Raw genomic sequence first — 18,233 nt, forward strand, 5'->3', positions numbered from 1 at the left:
ATGCCTCAGTATGCTGTGGCACATTATGTAAAACAATTACTCTTTGCAACAATTAAATTATAATGGAGCACTATTTTGATATCCAAATGTCGTTTGCTTGCTAGTTGTCACAGTATTAAAAACGCTCTTAGCAGTCTATTGTGGGTGGGACGCTGATGTTCTGAATGTTTAACAATGGTGCCTCTTAGTGGTATTAATTAGTATTTCAATGGCTTTTTTCCCCTTTGTTATATATATATATAAACAAATATATAAACATTTATATTTTAACTCTGTCATATTATATTTAACTGTTTATTGAGCTGCAGTCGGAGACAAATGAAGACGGACAGTTTTCATAGCGAGATGACTGTAGTTCACACCGCCGAGCACTAGGCGCCGCTCTTTGACTCCTGTAGCTCCGTAAGAGGCGCTCTGAACAACACAAACCGACACAAAACAAAGAGAGCAGACTGGTCAAGCACTGACCTGACTGAACAGCCAGCTTCACTTTAAATTATGGGCAAAAAGCACAAGAAACACAAATCAGAGAAGCACACACACGACGGTAGGTCACTCACCGTGCTGGAGAATATTTGACTGAAATCCTGCTTTAAGGTACATTATAAACTCTGCTGTCAGTGAATGAGTAACTTAGCAGTCTGGTATTACATGTCCACAACGTGATGTGATTACAGTAATTGTTCCGATTTGAGCGGGTTTATATTGACTAATATGTGTTTTCTCATTAGATTTATTTGAAGGCTAACAAGCTGGCTAACATTTCTTTTTCTTCGGAAAACAAGCAGCTGTTGGTTAAAACATCAGTTTAGTGAAGTCAGCATCAGAATTAGCTTTAGGTTCTTTTCCATAAATGTCTTAAATATAATTCCTAGTAGAACCAGATGAAAATACATTGAGCATCACGAACTGTAATAAACCTTAATTATTTTAATTATTTTAATTTATGTGGGTTTAAAAGATGATATTTCAAACTCTGATACATACAGTAGTTTGTGAGAAGAGTACGTTAGTTCCTCTCAAAAGAGGCAATTAGTTGTTCTTATATCATATTAAAATAAATTATTTTGTACAACAAAGATTTTCCTAGCTGTTTTTTTGTAACAAAAGCCAGAAAAAAGAGACAGGATATACCAGCTGTTCAATTCAGATTTCGTTTATAAATTTTGGTAATGAACTGGACAGTATTACAATATTATATAATTGTATTAAATTACAATATTGACATTAAGCAACTCACTTGTGTATCTGGCCTTTCAGAGCGTCCACTGAAGCTGGTGTTGAAAGTGGCTGGGAATGAGGTCACCACAGGCAGCCCTAGCCTCGAGAGTGTTTATGATGACTCTGTAGATTACGACAAACACAAAGACAAGAAGAAGAAGAAGAAAAAGAAGGACGAGAAGGACAGAGCCAGTCCTCCATTGTCACCGATTGACAAAAAGAAAAAGGTGAGATATGAATACTGTGTTTTGTGCTTTACTTTTTTTGTTTACTTGCTAACTACATCCTAATCAATGTTATGTGTTATAGATGACCAAAAAAAGGAAGGGCCCAGACTCTGTGCATCCAGACTGGGATGAGCAGAGCAGAACTCCTGCTCGCTCCGATGTTTCCCAGGACAAGTCCCTCACCCCCTCACTTGGCAAAACGGAAGGTAGAGCTGCGCACCCTTTCATGGTTTAGAACTGATCTATTTTAATGATGTTGTTTTGAGGGACTGTGTGCTTGTGCTGATTATCTGTTGATTATTATGGCTTTTGTAATTCCTCAGAAAAAGAGCAGACGCCTCTACAGGAAGCTCTGAGTCAGCTCATCCGACAACTCCAGAGGTAGGACTGAACATTGCTAACCTGTGGACAATCTGTTTAAACCGGTTGTAGATTCATATGTAACTAATGTGCACTGATATTCAAAGATTTTGAAGTTGATAAGTCTTTGTGTTTGGCAAAGCTAAGTTTTCAGCACCCATTACTCCAGTGTCACATGATCCTTCAGAAATTAATCTAATTGGCTGTATAAGAAGCGTTTATTAGTATTGTCAATGTGGGAAACTGTTATTCTGCTTAATAGCAAGTCATTTCTGTGGAAAACATGATACATTTCTTTTAATACATTCTTTTTAATTCTTTGGTGAATAAAAAGTTTAAAAGAACAGCATTTTTATTTGAAATATAAATAATTTGTAACATTATACACATCTTTATAGGATGTGAATAGCAGTGTATAGGCTACAGTGGGGGAAAAAAAAATATGATCCCTGCTGATTTTGTAAATTTGCCCATTGACAAAGCAATGATCAGTCTATAATTTTAATGGTAGGTTTATTTGAACAGTGAGAGACGGAATAACAACAAAAGAAATCCAGAAAAACTCATTAAAAAAAAAGTTAAATAAATATTTGACCCCTTTGCAAAACATGACTTAGTACTTGGTGGCAAAACCCTTGTTGGCAATCACAGAGGTCAGACGTTTCTTGTAGTTGGCCACCAGGTTTACACACATCTCAGGAGGGATTTTGTCCCACTCCTCTTTGCAGATCCTCTCCAAGTCATTAAGGCAACTCGACATTTGGCAACTCGAACCTTCAGCTCCCTTTACAGATTTTCTATAGGATTAAGGTCTGGAGACTGGCTAGGCCACTCCAGGACCTTAATGTGCTGCTTCTTGAGCCACTCCTTTGTTGCCTTGGCCATGTATTTAGGGTTATTGTCATGCTGGAAAACCCATCCACGACCCATTTTTAATGCCCTGGCCTTGACGGTTACATGGCCCCGTCCATCATCCCTTTGATGCGGTGCAGTTGTCCTGTCCCCTTAGCAGAAAAACACCCCCAAAACATAACGTTTCCACCTCCATGTTTGATGGTGTTCTTGGGGTCATAGGCAGCATTCCTCCTCCTCCAAACACAGCGAGTTGAGTTGATGCCAAAGAGCTCCATTTTGGTCTCATCTGACCACAACACTTTCACCCAGTTCTCCTCTGAATCATTCAGATGTTCATTGGCAGACTTCAGACGGGCCTGTACATGTGCTTTCTTGAGCAGGGGGACCTTGTGGGTGCTGTAGGATTTCAGTCCTTTATGGCGTGGTGTGTTACCAATTGTTTTCTTGGTGACTATGGTCCCAGCTGCCTTGAGATCATTAACAAGATCCTCCCGTGTAGTTCTGGGCTGATTCCTCACCGTTCTCATGATCATTGAAACTTCACGAGGTGAGATCTTGCATGGAGCCCCAGTCCGAGGGAGATTGGCAGTTATTTTGTGTTTCTTCCATTTGCGAATAATCACACCAACTGTTGTCACCTTCTCACCAAGCTGCTTGGCGATGGTCTTGTAGCCTTGGACAGCTCTTTGGTCTTGGCCATGGTGGAGAGTTTGGAATCTGATTGATTGATTGCTTCGGTGGACAGGTGTCTTTCATACATGTAACGAGCAGAGATTAGCAGCACTCTCTTAAAGGGAATGCTCCTAATCTCAGCCTCGTTACCTGCATAAAAAACTACTGGGAGCCAGAAATCTTACTGATTTATAGGAGATCAAGTACTTATTTCACTCATAAAAATGCAAATCAAATTATAACTTTTTTGAAATGCGTTTTTCTGGATTTATTTGTTATTCTGTCTCTCACTGTTTAAATAAACCTACCATTAAAGTTATAGACTGATAATTTCTTCAGGCTTCCAGGTCTCTCATCTTCCTCTTGACAGTACCCCATAGATTCTCTATGGGGTTCAGGTAAGGTGAGTTTACTGGCCAATCAAGCACAGTAACACCATGGTCATTGAACCAGCTTTTGGTACCTTTGGCAGTGTGGGCAGGTGCCAAGTCCTGCTGGAAAATGAAATCAGCATCTCCATAAAGCTTGTCAGCAGAAGGAAGCATGAAGTGCTCTAAAATCTCCTGGTAGATGGCTGCGTTGACTGTGGACTTCAGAAAACACAATGGACCAACACCAGCAGATGACATGGCAGCCCAAATCATCACTGACTGTGGAAACTTCACACTGGACTTCAAGCAACATGGATTCTGTGCCTCTCCACTCTTCCTCCAGACTCTGGGACCTTGATTTCCAAATGAAATGCTAAATTTACTTTCATCTGAAAAGAGGACTTTGGACCACTGAGCAACAGTCCAGTTCTTTTTCTCCATAGCCCAGGTAAGACTCTTCTGACGTTGTCTCTGGTTCAGAAGTGGCTTGGCAGCTCTTTTCCTGAAGACGTCTGAGCTGGTGGCTCTTGATGCACTGACTCCAGCTTCAGTCCACTCCTTGTGAAGCTCTCCCAAGTGTTTGAATCAGCTTTGCTTGACAGTATTCTCAAGCTTGCGGTCATTCCTGTTGCTTGTGCACCTTTTCCTACCCAATTTCTTCCTTCCAGTCAACTTTACATTTAATATGCTTTGATACAGCACTCTGTGAACAGCCACCCCTTTCAGTAATGACCCTCTGTGACTTACACTCTTTGTGGAGGGCGTCAATGTTCGTCTTCTGGATCACTGTCAAGTCAGCAGTCTTCTCCATTATTGTGATTTTAAAGAGATACCCAGAATTTATATTGTAGTGATGGTCATTAATTGAAACTCAAATGTAAATATTCTAATATTTTGAGATACTGATTTTTGACTTTCATCAGCTGTAAGCTCTAATCATCAAAATTAAAACAAAAAAACTTTTGAAATGTTTTACTTCACATGCAATGAATCTAAAATATATGAAAGTTTCACTTTTTGAAATAACTTACAAGAAAAAATGAACTTTTTCACGACATTCTAATTTATTGAGATGCACCTGTATAACTTTGAAACTGTTCTCTAACACAAATGACCTGCAAAAGTAGTCTTTATTGGAGTACCTTATCGGACCTGTGTTGTGGGTCTTATATCCCTGTGGCTTATGATCATAATCCTGTCTATAATTACTGCGAATGAAAACCGAACGCTGTTGGCTGCTGTTTATTACAGGAAGGACCCAAGTGCATTCTTCTCATTTCCTGTGACTGACCTGATCGCTCCAGGGTACTCTCTCATTATAAAGAGACCCATGGACTTCAGCACTATGAAGGAGAAAGTGAAGAAAGAGCAATACCAGTCACTTGAGGAGCTCAAGGTAATATGATCATCACAGCTGTTACCAGGACACAGACTGGTACTAAGTAGTTGAATGATTGAATATGCCAGCTGCTTTAATTTGCAGAGGGTAGAAGATTTGAATTAGTCATAGAACATTTGAATATTGATGGTCATTTAGATGAAAATATGTCTTGTTCATTTTGACAAAATAGTTGACTATTCTGTACTGTTCTCCCCACAGCTGGATTTCAAAGTGATGTGTGAGAATGCTATGATCTACAACAAACCAGAGACGATTTACTACAAAGCCGCAAAGAAACTCCATCACTCTGTAATGAAGATCTTGAGCACGGTGAGTTGGGAAAATCCTGAACAATTGTATCGGAACTTGTATTACATTTAGAAAGTATTTAGTAGGTATGTGTTTTCACAGCAGAGGGCACTGGTGTGCTGTGTACAATATGATCATATTGCTAGTGTGGTTGGAATAAAGTTTTACCTCTTCAGTTATACCCATTCAAACCTATCAGACTGGCAAAGTTGGAAATCTTGCACACATGGAATTTAGCAATGTGTGTGCTTTTAGGAGAGACTGGACAGTTTAAAACAGAGCATAGAGTTCATGGCTGGCCTGCAGACATCCAGCAGTCATTCAGCAGAGGATGGAGAGGATGAGGGCGGGACATCAGACGCTGCCAAAGAGAACTCATCTATTATGGACACAAGTGACAACTCCCAATCACCCCGTGTCGGGAACAAAGATACACCAAGGTATGAATAATGTTTCAGTTTTTTTGCTTATTATCTAGGACTAGTTTGTCTAGAACAGGGGTGCCCAAACTTGTTCATGGAGGGCCTCTGACCTGCAAAGTTTAGCTCCAACCCTAATTGAACACACCTGAACCAGCTAATTCTCTTGGAACTTCCAGGCAAGTGTGTTAGAGCTAAACTCTGTCAAATAAATAGCAAATTTCTGGTTATATTTAATGTTCTTGTTGTGAACAGGCCTTAATCCTTCCTTATTGTCAATGGTCATCTGAGTTGAGGATTTGGAGAAATTTCCTTCCAGTTAGATTGATCCTTAGGTTGCATGGAAAATTGAACAATTACATTTCTTTCTATTTTTTTTAAAGAAGAATTCTTAATGTTTTATATTAACCACAGGGAGGATATATAACATACTTGCCAACTGCTTAATGTGAATAAAATTTTGACCAGTTTTTTTGCCATTTGGCCGGTTACTTTTTAACTTGAACATTACACAGATTAAGAACGAAAGTCTGCTGTTGATCTAAGCAAATAAAAGACACACAACATGTGAAAACATCTGTCTTGACGTGTCATACAACACCTTTTATCTTAAACAAAATGTAGGCATTCTAGAGGGTGTGTTTTCTTTTTCTCCACGTGAAAACACATATCTGAATTATTCCCTGCATTAGGACACCAAAACAAATATATATTCAAAAATAAAAATCAGATTGGGTTGTCTTCATATTTTGATGGGTGCAGTGGAGACTGGATCAGTATCTGATGCTGTAAGAGACTTATGATCTGTCCTGTTTCTCAAAACAAATTCAAAATAAATAAGTCATCATATTCAAATAATTTCTAAAGGATAATGTTACACTGAAGACTGGAGTAATAGCTGCTGAAATAGCTTTTTTCACAGGAACAAACCATTTTAAAATACATTAAAATAGAAATGTTATTACATTAATATTTCACAATATTTCTGTTTTTACTGTGTTTTTAATCAATTAAATGCCACAGTGGTGAAAAATGGGACATTTGCTTTAAAAATGACAAAATAATAAGAAAAGGTTAATTTCAGACCCGTTTCATGGATATTAATTGGCTGCCATTACAGAGAATTGATTCCAGTCATTATTTATCCTGGTAGCCTATCATGTCTGCCTGGAAAAAGGAGTGTGACTGTACATAAATGAGTGATACAGTCAGTAAAATTATTAAAATGAATGATCAAATGCTTCCTTTCACCATTTGTTGTGTGTTTTCTAACTATGCAGTAATTCACAATGGCTTTGTAACTGCATTCAGGGCTTCTGCTACTGTATTCAAGCCAGTGAGACATTCCAGGATGTTGCCGGGGTGTTTGCTGGCTTTCTTTATTTCACTCTCTCATTTTGTTGCTTGCCTACGTAAATCGGCTTGGCTGCTGCAGTGACCAAGAGTCTTGGAATGCTTAAACATGATGTGACTTGTAGGCCATCTGTAGCGCACGAGCTACACTCTCTTTAAACACACACACTTTGTAGCTCTTCAGAGAGGATGAATCATCTTCCTGCACACTACTCCACTGGGTTGGGTAGCGGCTTGAGAATGGACCACACATTGATATATTATTCAACATGACATTACTCATATCCAATCGCTGCTCTGAATTCAGAGTTAATTGGAATTGGAATTCGTTAGAGGAATAATGTGGCTCATATGTGGGGGAGTTATTCACTTTGAAGGGGTATATATTCAGAATTGCATCAATGCGTGCAATGTTTGTGTAGCAGGGACAGTAAAGATGATGCTAAGAGCCAAGCAGAGAAAGACCAGGAGGAGATCAAGAAGATCATTGAGGAATCTGAAGGGAAACTCTCAAACAGAAGCCTGCAGTGTGAGGTAAGAGTACAAGACCAGATATGATTAATCATGTATTATTGTACATCCCTCAAATGTGAGATCATTCACTGAGGATGTCAGATAACAGTGGATGAAGGGTTTTTATGCACAGCTGGAGTTTGAGAGGAGGAAGTCTGATGGTTCAACCACTCTAGGCATTCTGAACCCCGCCGACCTGAGTGCTGGAGGTTTGTGACAATGAGAGTTCAAGAAATCAAGCAAATGTTAGGCATATGTACAATGAAAGTCTACAGTTCATTATGTTTCCATGTTAGATCCAGGATACTGCCCAGTCAAATTGTGCATGATGGGAGGTAGACTGCAGACGGGAATCAACACCCTTCAGGGTTTCAAAGAGGACAAGAGAAACATGGTCACTCCAGGTAAATATATATTAACTCTCCATTCATTGTCCCACCAGTTGAATCTCACGTCTGTGTATCAGTCTCAACCGCTCTGTTAAACCAGTACTCGTATTCATTTTCGTGGAAAAACAACTTCATGGAAAAACTGTCCTTACTTGCCTTCGGTCATGTGGAGAAGATCATGGGAGGGGTGCCTTATAATCTCTGTTTGAAAACCCATAGTTCAACTGCCAGAGGAATGTAATATTATGTGCCAGAAAAATCCAATTGTTCCTGCTGTCAATAGGAAAAAAATCACTGCTGAATCAGTGGACTTAAGTTCCTACTCATCTGTATTTTTTTTAATCTGTTAGTTATCTGTGGTGCTTGTTATTTTTCATATTTTTACCCTGAGTATTAGACTTCTGAGTGCCATTTGTTCCACACCATGCTACTGATATGAATGATACCTCAAAACATTCAGGATTAGGCAAACATATATCATAGCCTTCCATTTAAGAAGTCAGAACGTTAAGATTTGGCATCCTTTAACAGCATCCTGCTGAGTTTTCCATGAGAGTTTCTCGTATCCTTTCATATTTTCAAAATGTAAAAAGCTGTTTGATAAAGAAAATTGAGTTTAAAGTTTAGAGTGAAGTTAAAGAATGGTACCATGCAGCTTCAGAAGTGACTGTTTTGGAATGGATAGTACATTTAGACCATCGTCATTAATAGTGCTTAACCAGGGGGCCTCAAGACAAAACTAGCATTAAAATCAGCTAAAACACCTAAAACATCAAATGGTTTATTTCACCCCTTATTTCCTTTTAAAGAACCCGGCTTTCCACAGTCTTGAAAAACCTGGATATATGAGGCAGCCTATTTTTAAAACTGATTTTTGAGACCTGGAAATGTTGTGTAATTTAAGAAAATCTTAAAAAGCCATGGGCATTTTTTTAATAAATATAATTTATACCAAGCTCCTAATTATTTGATCAATTAGAATAAAAAAAAAAAAATCTTTAGTCTTTATCCAGTAAATCACAAGCAATTATTAAAAAGAGTGGGAACCCTGAAGAACATTCTGCTCCTAAGTTTTTCTTAAATATTGAAATTTCATCATTTTAATTTTAATTATTTTAGTAAGTTTTAATTTACAGAAACTAAAAGTACCCATGGATTAAAATAAGTTTTGGAAACCAAACTAGGCCTTGAGAACTAGAGCTTAAGTCTGTGTTCAGTCCTTCCTTTCAGTCTAACTGCTTGCTTTGGCAGAAATGTTCTACTATTACAGGACTCAATCTGAAGTTCATTGAATAAGTAAAAGGCACACATGCCCCTCTTTCTCTTTCTTTGCAGTTGCCTATATGAATTACTGCCCATTCAGCTCATACGCACCTACATATGACTCCAGTTTTGCCAATATCAACAAAGAGGACTCTGATCTCATTTACTCCTTATATGGAGAGGACAACAGTCAGACAGAATCTGAAAGGTGTGTGTATAGAATCAGCCATTTAATGAAATGTATCCATTGATCGGTTTTAGATGACTAAGCCACATGCATTTGTGTGGTTTTGTGAACCTCTCAAACAATAAAGCCCTGATTCACACCCTTCCACCGTTCCCCTTGTGTTCCACAAATGTAGTTTGGATGCGTTTATGTGTAGCATTGCAGATTTCCTGGCTAAATCCGAGGAACACATGAGCAAGTTGGCAGATAATGTCTTGGACGCTTTGACCAGTGGGGAGCACTCAAGACAGCTGAAAGAGACAGAAACAGTAAGAAACCTCACTACCCATTTATTCATCAGCATGCCAAAATGAATGCATGATATACCACTTAAATTATATACTGCGTAATATCTAGTTTGAATTCTTTTCAGCTGGGCAGCTTACTCTTGATTATTTCTGGTCTTGATAGGATGATTTTTGTTCTCCTCAGGATAATCTGCCAATGGAGGAGCCTGCTGAGAAAGTACACGCAACAGATGATGCTGAGGTAAAATGCTCATGTCCTCAGAAAATAACATTTCAAATGTCTATAAGTGCATACTAGTGTACAGCTCACTTGTGTGGTAGTAAAGACACAAACCTGCTATTTAACGGCAGCGTCAGAACCGCAGGCTCTCTGCTCTGCAGCAGCTGTGTCAACAACACCAAACAACTTTCACACTAATGGAGAGAATATTTTTTGACTTCCTCCTTCACTCACACTAATCTTTGCGTGTGTGTGAGGGTGCTGTAGACATAGAGGGAAAGGTAAGCATGAGTCGTCTTTAAACATACTGTAGCATTAGTCCGTGTGTGGAAGGCCGTCTTTGACTGTGGTTCTGCTAGCATACCTTAGCAGGGTGGTGCTACTGTTAAACACTGTTTTTAGCCGTCCACATTTCACATATAGTATAGGTTAAAACAATGTATTATCCACTAGCCAAGATAGCTGGGTTGAAGAAAGAACAAGAGGGATTTTATCTAGTGATTCCCAACCAGATGTTCTAAATGCGACCCTGGACCAGAAAACCAGTCATAAGTCGCACGAGTATATTTGTAGCAATAGCCAACAATATATTTTATGGGTCAAAATGATACATTTTTCCTTTGCCAAAAATGAGGATATTAAGTAAAGATCATGTTCCATGAAGATATTTTGTAAATTTCCTGCCATAAATATTAAAACTTAATTTTTGATTAATAATATGCATTACTAAGAACTTCACTTGGACAGCGATTTTCTCAATATTTTCTCAGTAAAATAAATAAAGCTTATTTATTATACATCAGCTTTCAGGTCAGCAATCAAACTTCTTTCAAATACCACAAGGAACCAGCTTACATATACTAATATATATATATATATATATATATATATATATATATATATATGCACGCACGCACGCACACAGTGGGGCAAATAAGTATTTGATACACTGCCGATTTTTCAAGTTTTCCCACTTACAAAGAATGGCGAGATCTGTAATTTTCATCGTAGGTACACCTCAACTGTGAGAGACAGAATCTAAAAATACCTCTCCACTATGGGCAAGACCAAAGAGCTGTCTATGGACACTAGGGACAAGGCTGGGATGGGCTACAGGACTACACTTGCCGTGTTTGGAGGAAGAATGATGAGTACAATCCCAAGAACACCATCCCAAACGTGAAGCATGGGGGTGGAAACATCCTGGTTTGGGGGTGCTTTTCTGCAAAGGGGACAGGACGACTGCACCATATTGAGGGGAGGATGGATGGGGCCATGTATCGCGAGATTTTGGGCAACAACCTCCTTCCCTCAGTAAGAGCATTGAAGATGGGTCGTGGCTGGGTCTTCCAGCATGACAATGACCCCAAACACACAGCAAGGGCAACTAAGGAGTGGCTCGGTAAGAAGCATTTCAAGGTCCTAGAGTGGCCTAGCCAGTCTCCAGACCTGAACCCAATAGAAAATCTGTGGAAGGAGCTGAAACTCCGTGTTGCCCAGCGACAGCCCCAAAACCTGAAAGATCTGGAGAAGACCTGTATGGAGGAATGGGCCAAAATCCCTGCTGCAGTGTGTGCAAACCTGGTCAAGAACTACAGGAAACATCTGACCTCTGTAATTGTAAACACAGGTTTCTGTACGAAATATTAAGTTCTATTTTTCTATTGTATCAAATACTTATTTCATGCAATAAAATGGAAATTAATTATTCAAAAATCATACAATGTGATTTTTCTAGATTTTTCTTTTTATATTCTGTCTCTCACAGTTGAGGTGTACCTACGATGAAAATTACAGATCTCTCCATTCTTTGTAAGTGACAAAACTTGAAAAATCGGCAGTGTATCAAATACTTATTTGCCCCACTATGTATGTATGTATGTGTATGTATTTATACACATACACACACGCACACACACATATTTTGGTTTTATAGGGACTCTCCATAGGCGTAATGGTTTTTATACTGAACAAACTGTGTGTGCTATTGCCCTACACCAACCCTACACCTAAACTTAGCCCTCACAGGAGACTTTGTGCATTTTTAGATTTTCAAAAAAACACCATTTAGTATGTTTTTTTTTTTAAGCCTTTTGAATTACGGGGACATAGGCAGTGTCCTCATAAACCACCTTCATATATTGTAATACCTCTGTCATACCCATGTCATTTATACAAATTTGTGTCCTCATAAACCACATAAACATGCGCACACACACACACACACACACTGGCCACTTTATTAGGTACACTTTGCTAGTACCGGGTCGGACCCCCTTTTGCCTTCAGAACTGCCTTAATTCTTCGTGGCATAGATTCAACAAGGTGTTGGAAACATTCCTCAGAGATTTTGGTCCATATTGACATGATAGCATCACGCAGTTGCTGCAGATTTGTCGGCTGCACATCCATGATGCCAATCTCCCGTTCCACCACATCCCAAAAGTGCTCTATTGGATTGAGATCTGGTGACTGTGGAGGCCATTTGAGTAAAGTGAACTCATTGTCATGTTCAAGAAACCAGTCTGAGATGATTTGAGCTTTGTGGCATGGTGCATTATCCTGCTGGAAGTAGCCATCAGAAGATGGGTACACTGTAGTCATAAAGGGATGGACATGGTCAGCAACAATACTCAGGTAGGCTGTGGTGTTTAAACGATGCTAAATTGGTACTAAGGGGCCCAAAGTGTGCCAAGAAAATATCCCCCACACCATTACACCACCACCACCAGCCTGAACCGTTGAGACAAGGCAGGATGGATCCATGCTTTCATGTTCTTTACACCAAATTCTGACACTACCATCTGAATGTTGCAGCAGAAATCGAGACTCATCAGACCAGGCAACGTTTTTCCAATCTTCCATTTTTGGTGAGCCTGTGTGAATTGTAGCCTCCGTTTCCTGTTCTTAGATGACAGGAGCGGTACCCGGTGTGGTCTTCTGCTGCTGTAGCCCATCTGCTTCAGGGTTCGACGTGTTGTGCGTTCAGAGATGATATTCTGCATACCTTGGTTGTGACGAGTGGTTATTTGAGTTACTGTTGCCTTTCTATCTTCTCTAACCAGTCTGCCCATTCTCCTCTGACCTCTGACATCAACAAGGCATTTTCGTTCACACAACTGCCGCTTACTGGATATTTTCTCTTTTTCGGACCATTCTCTGTAAACCCTAGAGATGGTTGTGTGTGAAAATCCCAGTAGATCAGCAGTTTTTGAAATACTCAGACCAACCCGTCTGGCACCAACAACCATTCCACGTTCAAAGTCACTTAAATCCCCTTTTTCCCCATTCTGATGCTCGGTTTGAACCTCAGCAAGTCGTCTTCACCACATCTAGATGCCTAAATTTCCTGAGTCGCTGCCATTGTGATTGGCTGATTAGCAATTTGTGTTACCAAGCAATTGAACAGATGTACCTAATAAAGTGGCCGGTGAGTGTATAAATAAGCTGGTTCCTTGGGGTATTTGAAAGAAGTTTGATTCTGCTTTGTAAAATCTACGAAAGAGAAATTAACAAATAATATGGCAGTCAGTACATTTAAAATAACTAATTGTGAATAGAGCCATGTATTTTATTTGTCATATGAACAATAATAAATTCTGTTTGTAACAGGTGCAAATACTGAACTGAATGCAATTTACATTTAGTCATTTGGCAGACGCTTTTATCCAAAGCGACTTACAATTGGGGAATACAAAAAGCGATTAATCTTGAAGAGGCAATCAGACAGAGGAAGTGCTCGTAACACCAAGTCTCAGTCATTGTTCAAATCAGTACAAGCTAGTAAGTGGAAAGAAAGATAGAGGGAAAGTTTTTTTTATTTTTTTTATTTTTTTTTTTGAGTTTAGGATGAAGTCAAGTACTGCCGAAAGAGATGAGTTTTCAGTTGTTGCTTGAAGATTGCCAGGAATCCAGCGTTCCGGATAGGGGTGGGAAGATTATTCCACCAGCCAGGAATGGTGAACGAGAATGTTCTGGAGAGTGATTTTGAGCCTCTCTGTGATGTTATCACAAGGCGTCGCTCACTAGCAGATCTCAAACTTCTGGAGGGGATGTAGGTTCGTAATAGTGCGTGGAAGTAGGAGGGTGCTGAGCCTGTGGTAGTTCTGTACGCAAGCATCAGTGTCTTGAACTTGATGCGAGCTGCCACTGGTAGCCAGTGCAAGGAGATGAAGAGAGGTGTAACATGCGCTCTTTTGGGCTCGTTGAAGATCAGTCGTGCCGCTGCATTCTGAATCATTTGTAGAGGTTTGATTGTGTTTGATGGCAGACCAGCCAGAAGAGCATTGCAGTAGTCCAGTCTAGAAACAACAAGGGCCTTTCAACAATTTCACTGACTGTAATATAATTCACAATAGTAAAATCACCTTCCATGCACTTGATGGCAAAAATAAACATACAGCTACAATACCGTTCAAAAGAAAAGAAATTGGAACTTTGGTCAAAAATGACACTAATAGCTAGGGATGCACCGAAATGAAAATTCTTGGCCGAAACGCTGAGCTGGCCGAATACGTTTTTTTGGATTTTTTTTTTTTTTAATCAATCGATAATAATTTTATTCCAGTCCTCACAGACAAATTTTCACAAAATAAATCAAAATACATAGTTACCGAAAAAGGTGTAGGCAGAAGCTTTTCTTATTATGCCTACCCTTTATACATAACTGAATGGGCGACACTTTTCACTAAGTTAAATAACACAAAATAAACAATATTACAAAAACATTTCCCAAAATGTACAAACATGATTCAAAACAAACATAAAAATACACACTCCAGCTATTACTTCAATTTTTTAACAATACAGCCACAATTTATTAATACTGAGTCATATAATTGTTTATCACCTTATTTTTATACATTTTCTTAAATTGGCAAAGTGAATTACATACTTTTAGTTCCTTATTACATTTATTCCATAGATTTAGCCCTTTAACAGATAAGCACCTACTTTTTGCGTTAGTTCTTGCCCTTACTTTTTTGAACATACAATCCTCTATAATTATACTGACTTTCTCTTATTTTGAACAGCCTCTGAATACAATTTGGAAGTAAATTATTATAAACTTTGCACATTAACTGTAAAGTAAATAAATCAACTAAATCTACAAATTTGAATGCATGTAAATTAATAAACAATGTATTTGTTGGTTCGTAATAATCAACACTTTTAACAATCCTAATAGCTTTCTTTTGTAACATATATATTGAATTTAAAATTTTCCCCCATGTAGGCCTATTTTGCCATTTTTCTTTTCACCATTGCATAACTTAAATAGCCAAAATGTGCTTTTTACTGTTTTGCCCTGCTTTTCAAATAAAATAAAAAAATATTACAAAACAACAATTTAAAAATATTTACTTAACACTGAATTTTTTTAACATTCTATCAGACATTATACCAACAAAGCACAATTTAACTGAATATTTTTGGCCATTTTTGAGAATCTCTTCTTGAATCAAGCATGTATTTTTTTACTGTACAAATAAATGCAGCCTTGCTGAGCAGAAGAGACTTCTTTTAAAACATTAGAATATATTACAGATCCCAATTTGAGATGTGTGAATGTTATAATAAATGTATAGAGCTGTTGCAGGGTAATTATTATTATCATTATTATTGTCTTATTTTTTTTATTTTTTTATAGAGCAACAGTAAAATTACAATTCTAACATTTATGAATGTTGTTCCTTTTCTTCGTTTTTATTTTGGCAGAAACCCGCAGGAAGATCTTAGTGCTGCTTTTTGTTAACAACAGCATGTAGATATTTAAATGATTCTCATTACGAATTTGGGAAGATGTTTGTCGCATGTATCACATTGTCACATGGCTTTAAATAAATTATAAAAATGTTACTGAGCAAAGTGTTTTAGCACAGATTTTTCTTGCGCTTTGGACTTTGAACCCTGGCGCTGTTTGAATACATGCAATTCGTGCGTGTATTAGAAACATAACATTCTGCAGTTTATTTACTAATCATTTGAGACCATTTCTCGATTTCAGCCATCATAGTAACTAGCAACAACCACCTCTTCCTCTTCTCATCGGAGACATGAGATGCAGCACCAAGCAGTATCTCGCTGTCGGTGCTTCATGCTTGTAATGATTTTTGCGTCTTTCTTTCTCGGACAGTTTTAAATACTTTCACACTGCAGAGAGCGACGTGTTTGCTGCATTAGTGCGCACCTCTATTTGATCACGTCACGTCATTGTTCGGTACAATTTATTCGTTTATTAACAATTTCGGCTGTAGAACACTCGGTGCATCCCTACTAATACCATTTATAATGTTCAATCCATGCCCATCTTTTCACGCTTGTCCATGTAGGTTGTTGTGTCAGAGCCCAGCAGTGGTGGTAGTGTGACGGCTCTTGGTTCTTTGGGTTTAAATCCTGACCTGCTTCCTGAAAACTTCAACTCGGAAGGTAAAAAGCCCATTATTAAAATGTTTAGTTTGAAATATGGATCATATATCTCTTTTAGTCATTTTATGTGTGATCAAACCCTATGGAAATCAAGGCCCCATTTTTTTATTTATTTTTTTCAGTTTATTAATGAACTATTTTCTGGAGACGCATCTTTCATGTGTATTATGCTGAATGAATTCAGAATGATCCTCCTCTCTCAGCAGTGGAATGGAACGTGTCACATCAATAACACATGTAAATCCCTTTCCCAACCTATTAAACAGACTGATTCATCTCAGTAAAAATTCCTCTTCCTCCATTAGAAGCAGAGCATTTCCAGCAGAAGCTGGATGAGACGACAGTGTTGCTGAGGGAGCTGCAGAAGGTTCAGAAAGAGAGATTGAGCGCTAAACAGCCGCCAAACATCATCTGCCTACTGGCTCCTACAGCTAAAGAGCTGCAGCTTGGTACGTAAACGCACAAACACAAAAGATGACCTATGATGATGGGTTCACTGCGTTCACTCATTCAGATACTAGACAAACACTTACTGAAAGGGATGTTTTTTTTTTCCTGGCTCATGAGTTCCCAAAGTTTTAGTGAGTCAGTATTGTTGCACATTAACAGATCTGTGGGTTTCAGCAGCTGTTTAAAAGCAGATTTTGATAACTTCTAACCCCCACCATCCTTCTTGCAGCGGAGAAAGTTACGGGTAACTTGGCCCAGCTGACCAGTCAGGTGACCCCTGGTGACGTGTGCAGTGTGTACGGTATTAGAAAGGCCATGGGTGTCTCGCTACCTATCCATACCTCACAGTTCATACACCTGACCACAGGTAACACTGAACACAAGAAATATTTAGCACTTTGTCTTTTATGAGTTTTTATGACAGTGCTTAGGAAACTATTTATCTAAATAAACATGTTTTCTGTGTTTCAGTGGGAGACATAACTGAACCCATGGAGGGAGTGTGTTGAGATCCTCCATCAGTGCAGTCTATTGGTTCTGCTTATTCCATGTCATCCCTCAATGGTGCTGTTTCTAATTGACTTTTCGGTTTCATTAAATAAACATCTTTTTTAAGCATTTTGTGTTTCCATTCCTAAGTAATATAGAAATAAACAGTTCATTTCAAGGGATAGTTCACTCAAAAATTTAAATTGACAATTTACTCATCCTCATGTTTCGGCACACAAATGAAGATTTTTTTTTTTTCTCATCATTTTTGTCTTTCCACTGAAAGTCCACACAACCAACACTTTTAATCACAGAAGCACATACAAAGCTTTTCAAATATAGCGAATAAAGCTTATACATACTTGCGTGACACGTGAAGGTAAACCTCACTTGTTCTCATGCATCAACATGTCTGGAGTTTCCATTTACCATATTTGATGTGCTGTATGTTTGAATGTTTATACTTTGTTTTTTGAAGACTAATGTCGGTCTTATGTGGTTGTAATGAGGTGAGGGTGAGTAAATGAACAGTAGTAGCATTTGTAAATGTTTGAATAAAATACGAAATGGTTTGAAAATTCTAGATTTAACTTGAGAGCAGCAGACAGCGGCTTGTTCTCTCTTCTAGATTCGCAAATCCTATCATGCTTTGGGAGAATTATATATAAACCATAAAGGAAATGAAACCAAGACCTCTGAATGTTGTTGTGTCGGCACTTATGTTTTGATTTAAAGCCAAACTAAAGGTTTCATGGTTAATTCTAATCGCCTTCATGTTTGGCAAAGCCAGATTTATATAACATCAATGAGAAACATTTACAAATACACATTTTAAATT

At 38.4% G+C, this 18,233-nt stretch overlaps 1 protein-coding gene across 9 annotated transcripts; it reads left to right on the forward strand.

The window, feature by feature from the left end:
• The first annotated feature begins 411 nt into the window (after positions 1 to 411).
• Positions 412 to 17,968, forward strand: LOC306850805 (bromodomain-containing protein 7-like). Of its 9 annotated transcripts, none has more exons than XM_079386689.1 (17): positions 412 to 547; positions 1,261 to 1,448; positions 1,531 to 1,654; positions 1,772 to 1,829; positions 4,958 to 5,102; positions 5,307 to 5,417; positions 5,652 to 5,836; positions 7,591 to 7,702; positions 7,791 to 7,890; positions 7,978 to 8,085; positions 9,406 to 9,541; positions 9,696 to 9,828; positions 9,992 to 10,048; positions 16,360 to 16,456; positions 16,762 to 16,905; positions 17,136 to 17,273; positions 17,378 to 17,524. In XM_079386689.1, exons 1-17 carry the CDS (start codon positions 499 to 501, stop codon positions 17,413 to 17,415), a joined length of 1,923 nt encoding a protein of 640 aa, XP_079242815.1. In that variant the 5' UTR covers positions 412 to 498; the 3' UTR covers positions 17,416 to 17,524. The 9 variants fall into 9 exon arrangements, with proteins under 9 accessions (XP_079242815.1, XP_079242817.1, XP_079242816.1 ...); XM_079386691.1 differs by having other exon boundaries at positions 9,717 to 9,828; XM_079386690.1 differs by having other exon boundaries at positions 7,800 to 7,890.
• The last annotated feature ends 265 nt before the right edge of the window (positions 17,969 to 18,233 follow it).

Source organism: Barbus barbus (genome assembly GCF_936440315.1).
Source record: "Barbus barbus genome assembly, chromosome: 1".
In the NCBI taxonomy this organism is placed as follows: Eukaryota; Metazoa; Chordata; class Actinopteri; order Cypriniformes; family Cyprinidae; genus Barbus; species Barbus barbus.

Excerpts from the sequence above, each read along its gene's own strand:
- LOC306850805 (XM_079386689.1), top strand. The coding sequence starts at position 499 with ATGGGCAAAAAGCACAAGAAACACAAATCAGAGAAGCACACACACGAC. Across the intron at positions 5,103-5,306 it reads AGTCACTTGAGGAGCTCAAG|CTGGATTTCAAAGTGATGTG; the intron begins GTAATATGATCA and ends TTCTCCCCACAG. Across the intron at positions 5,837-7,590 it reads GGGAACAAAGATACACCAAG|CAGGGACAGTAAAGATGATG; the intron begins GTATGAATAATG and ends ATGTTTGTGTAG.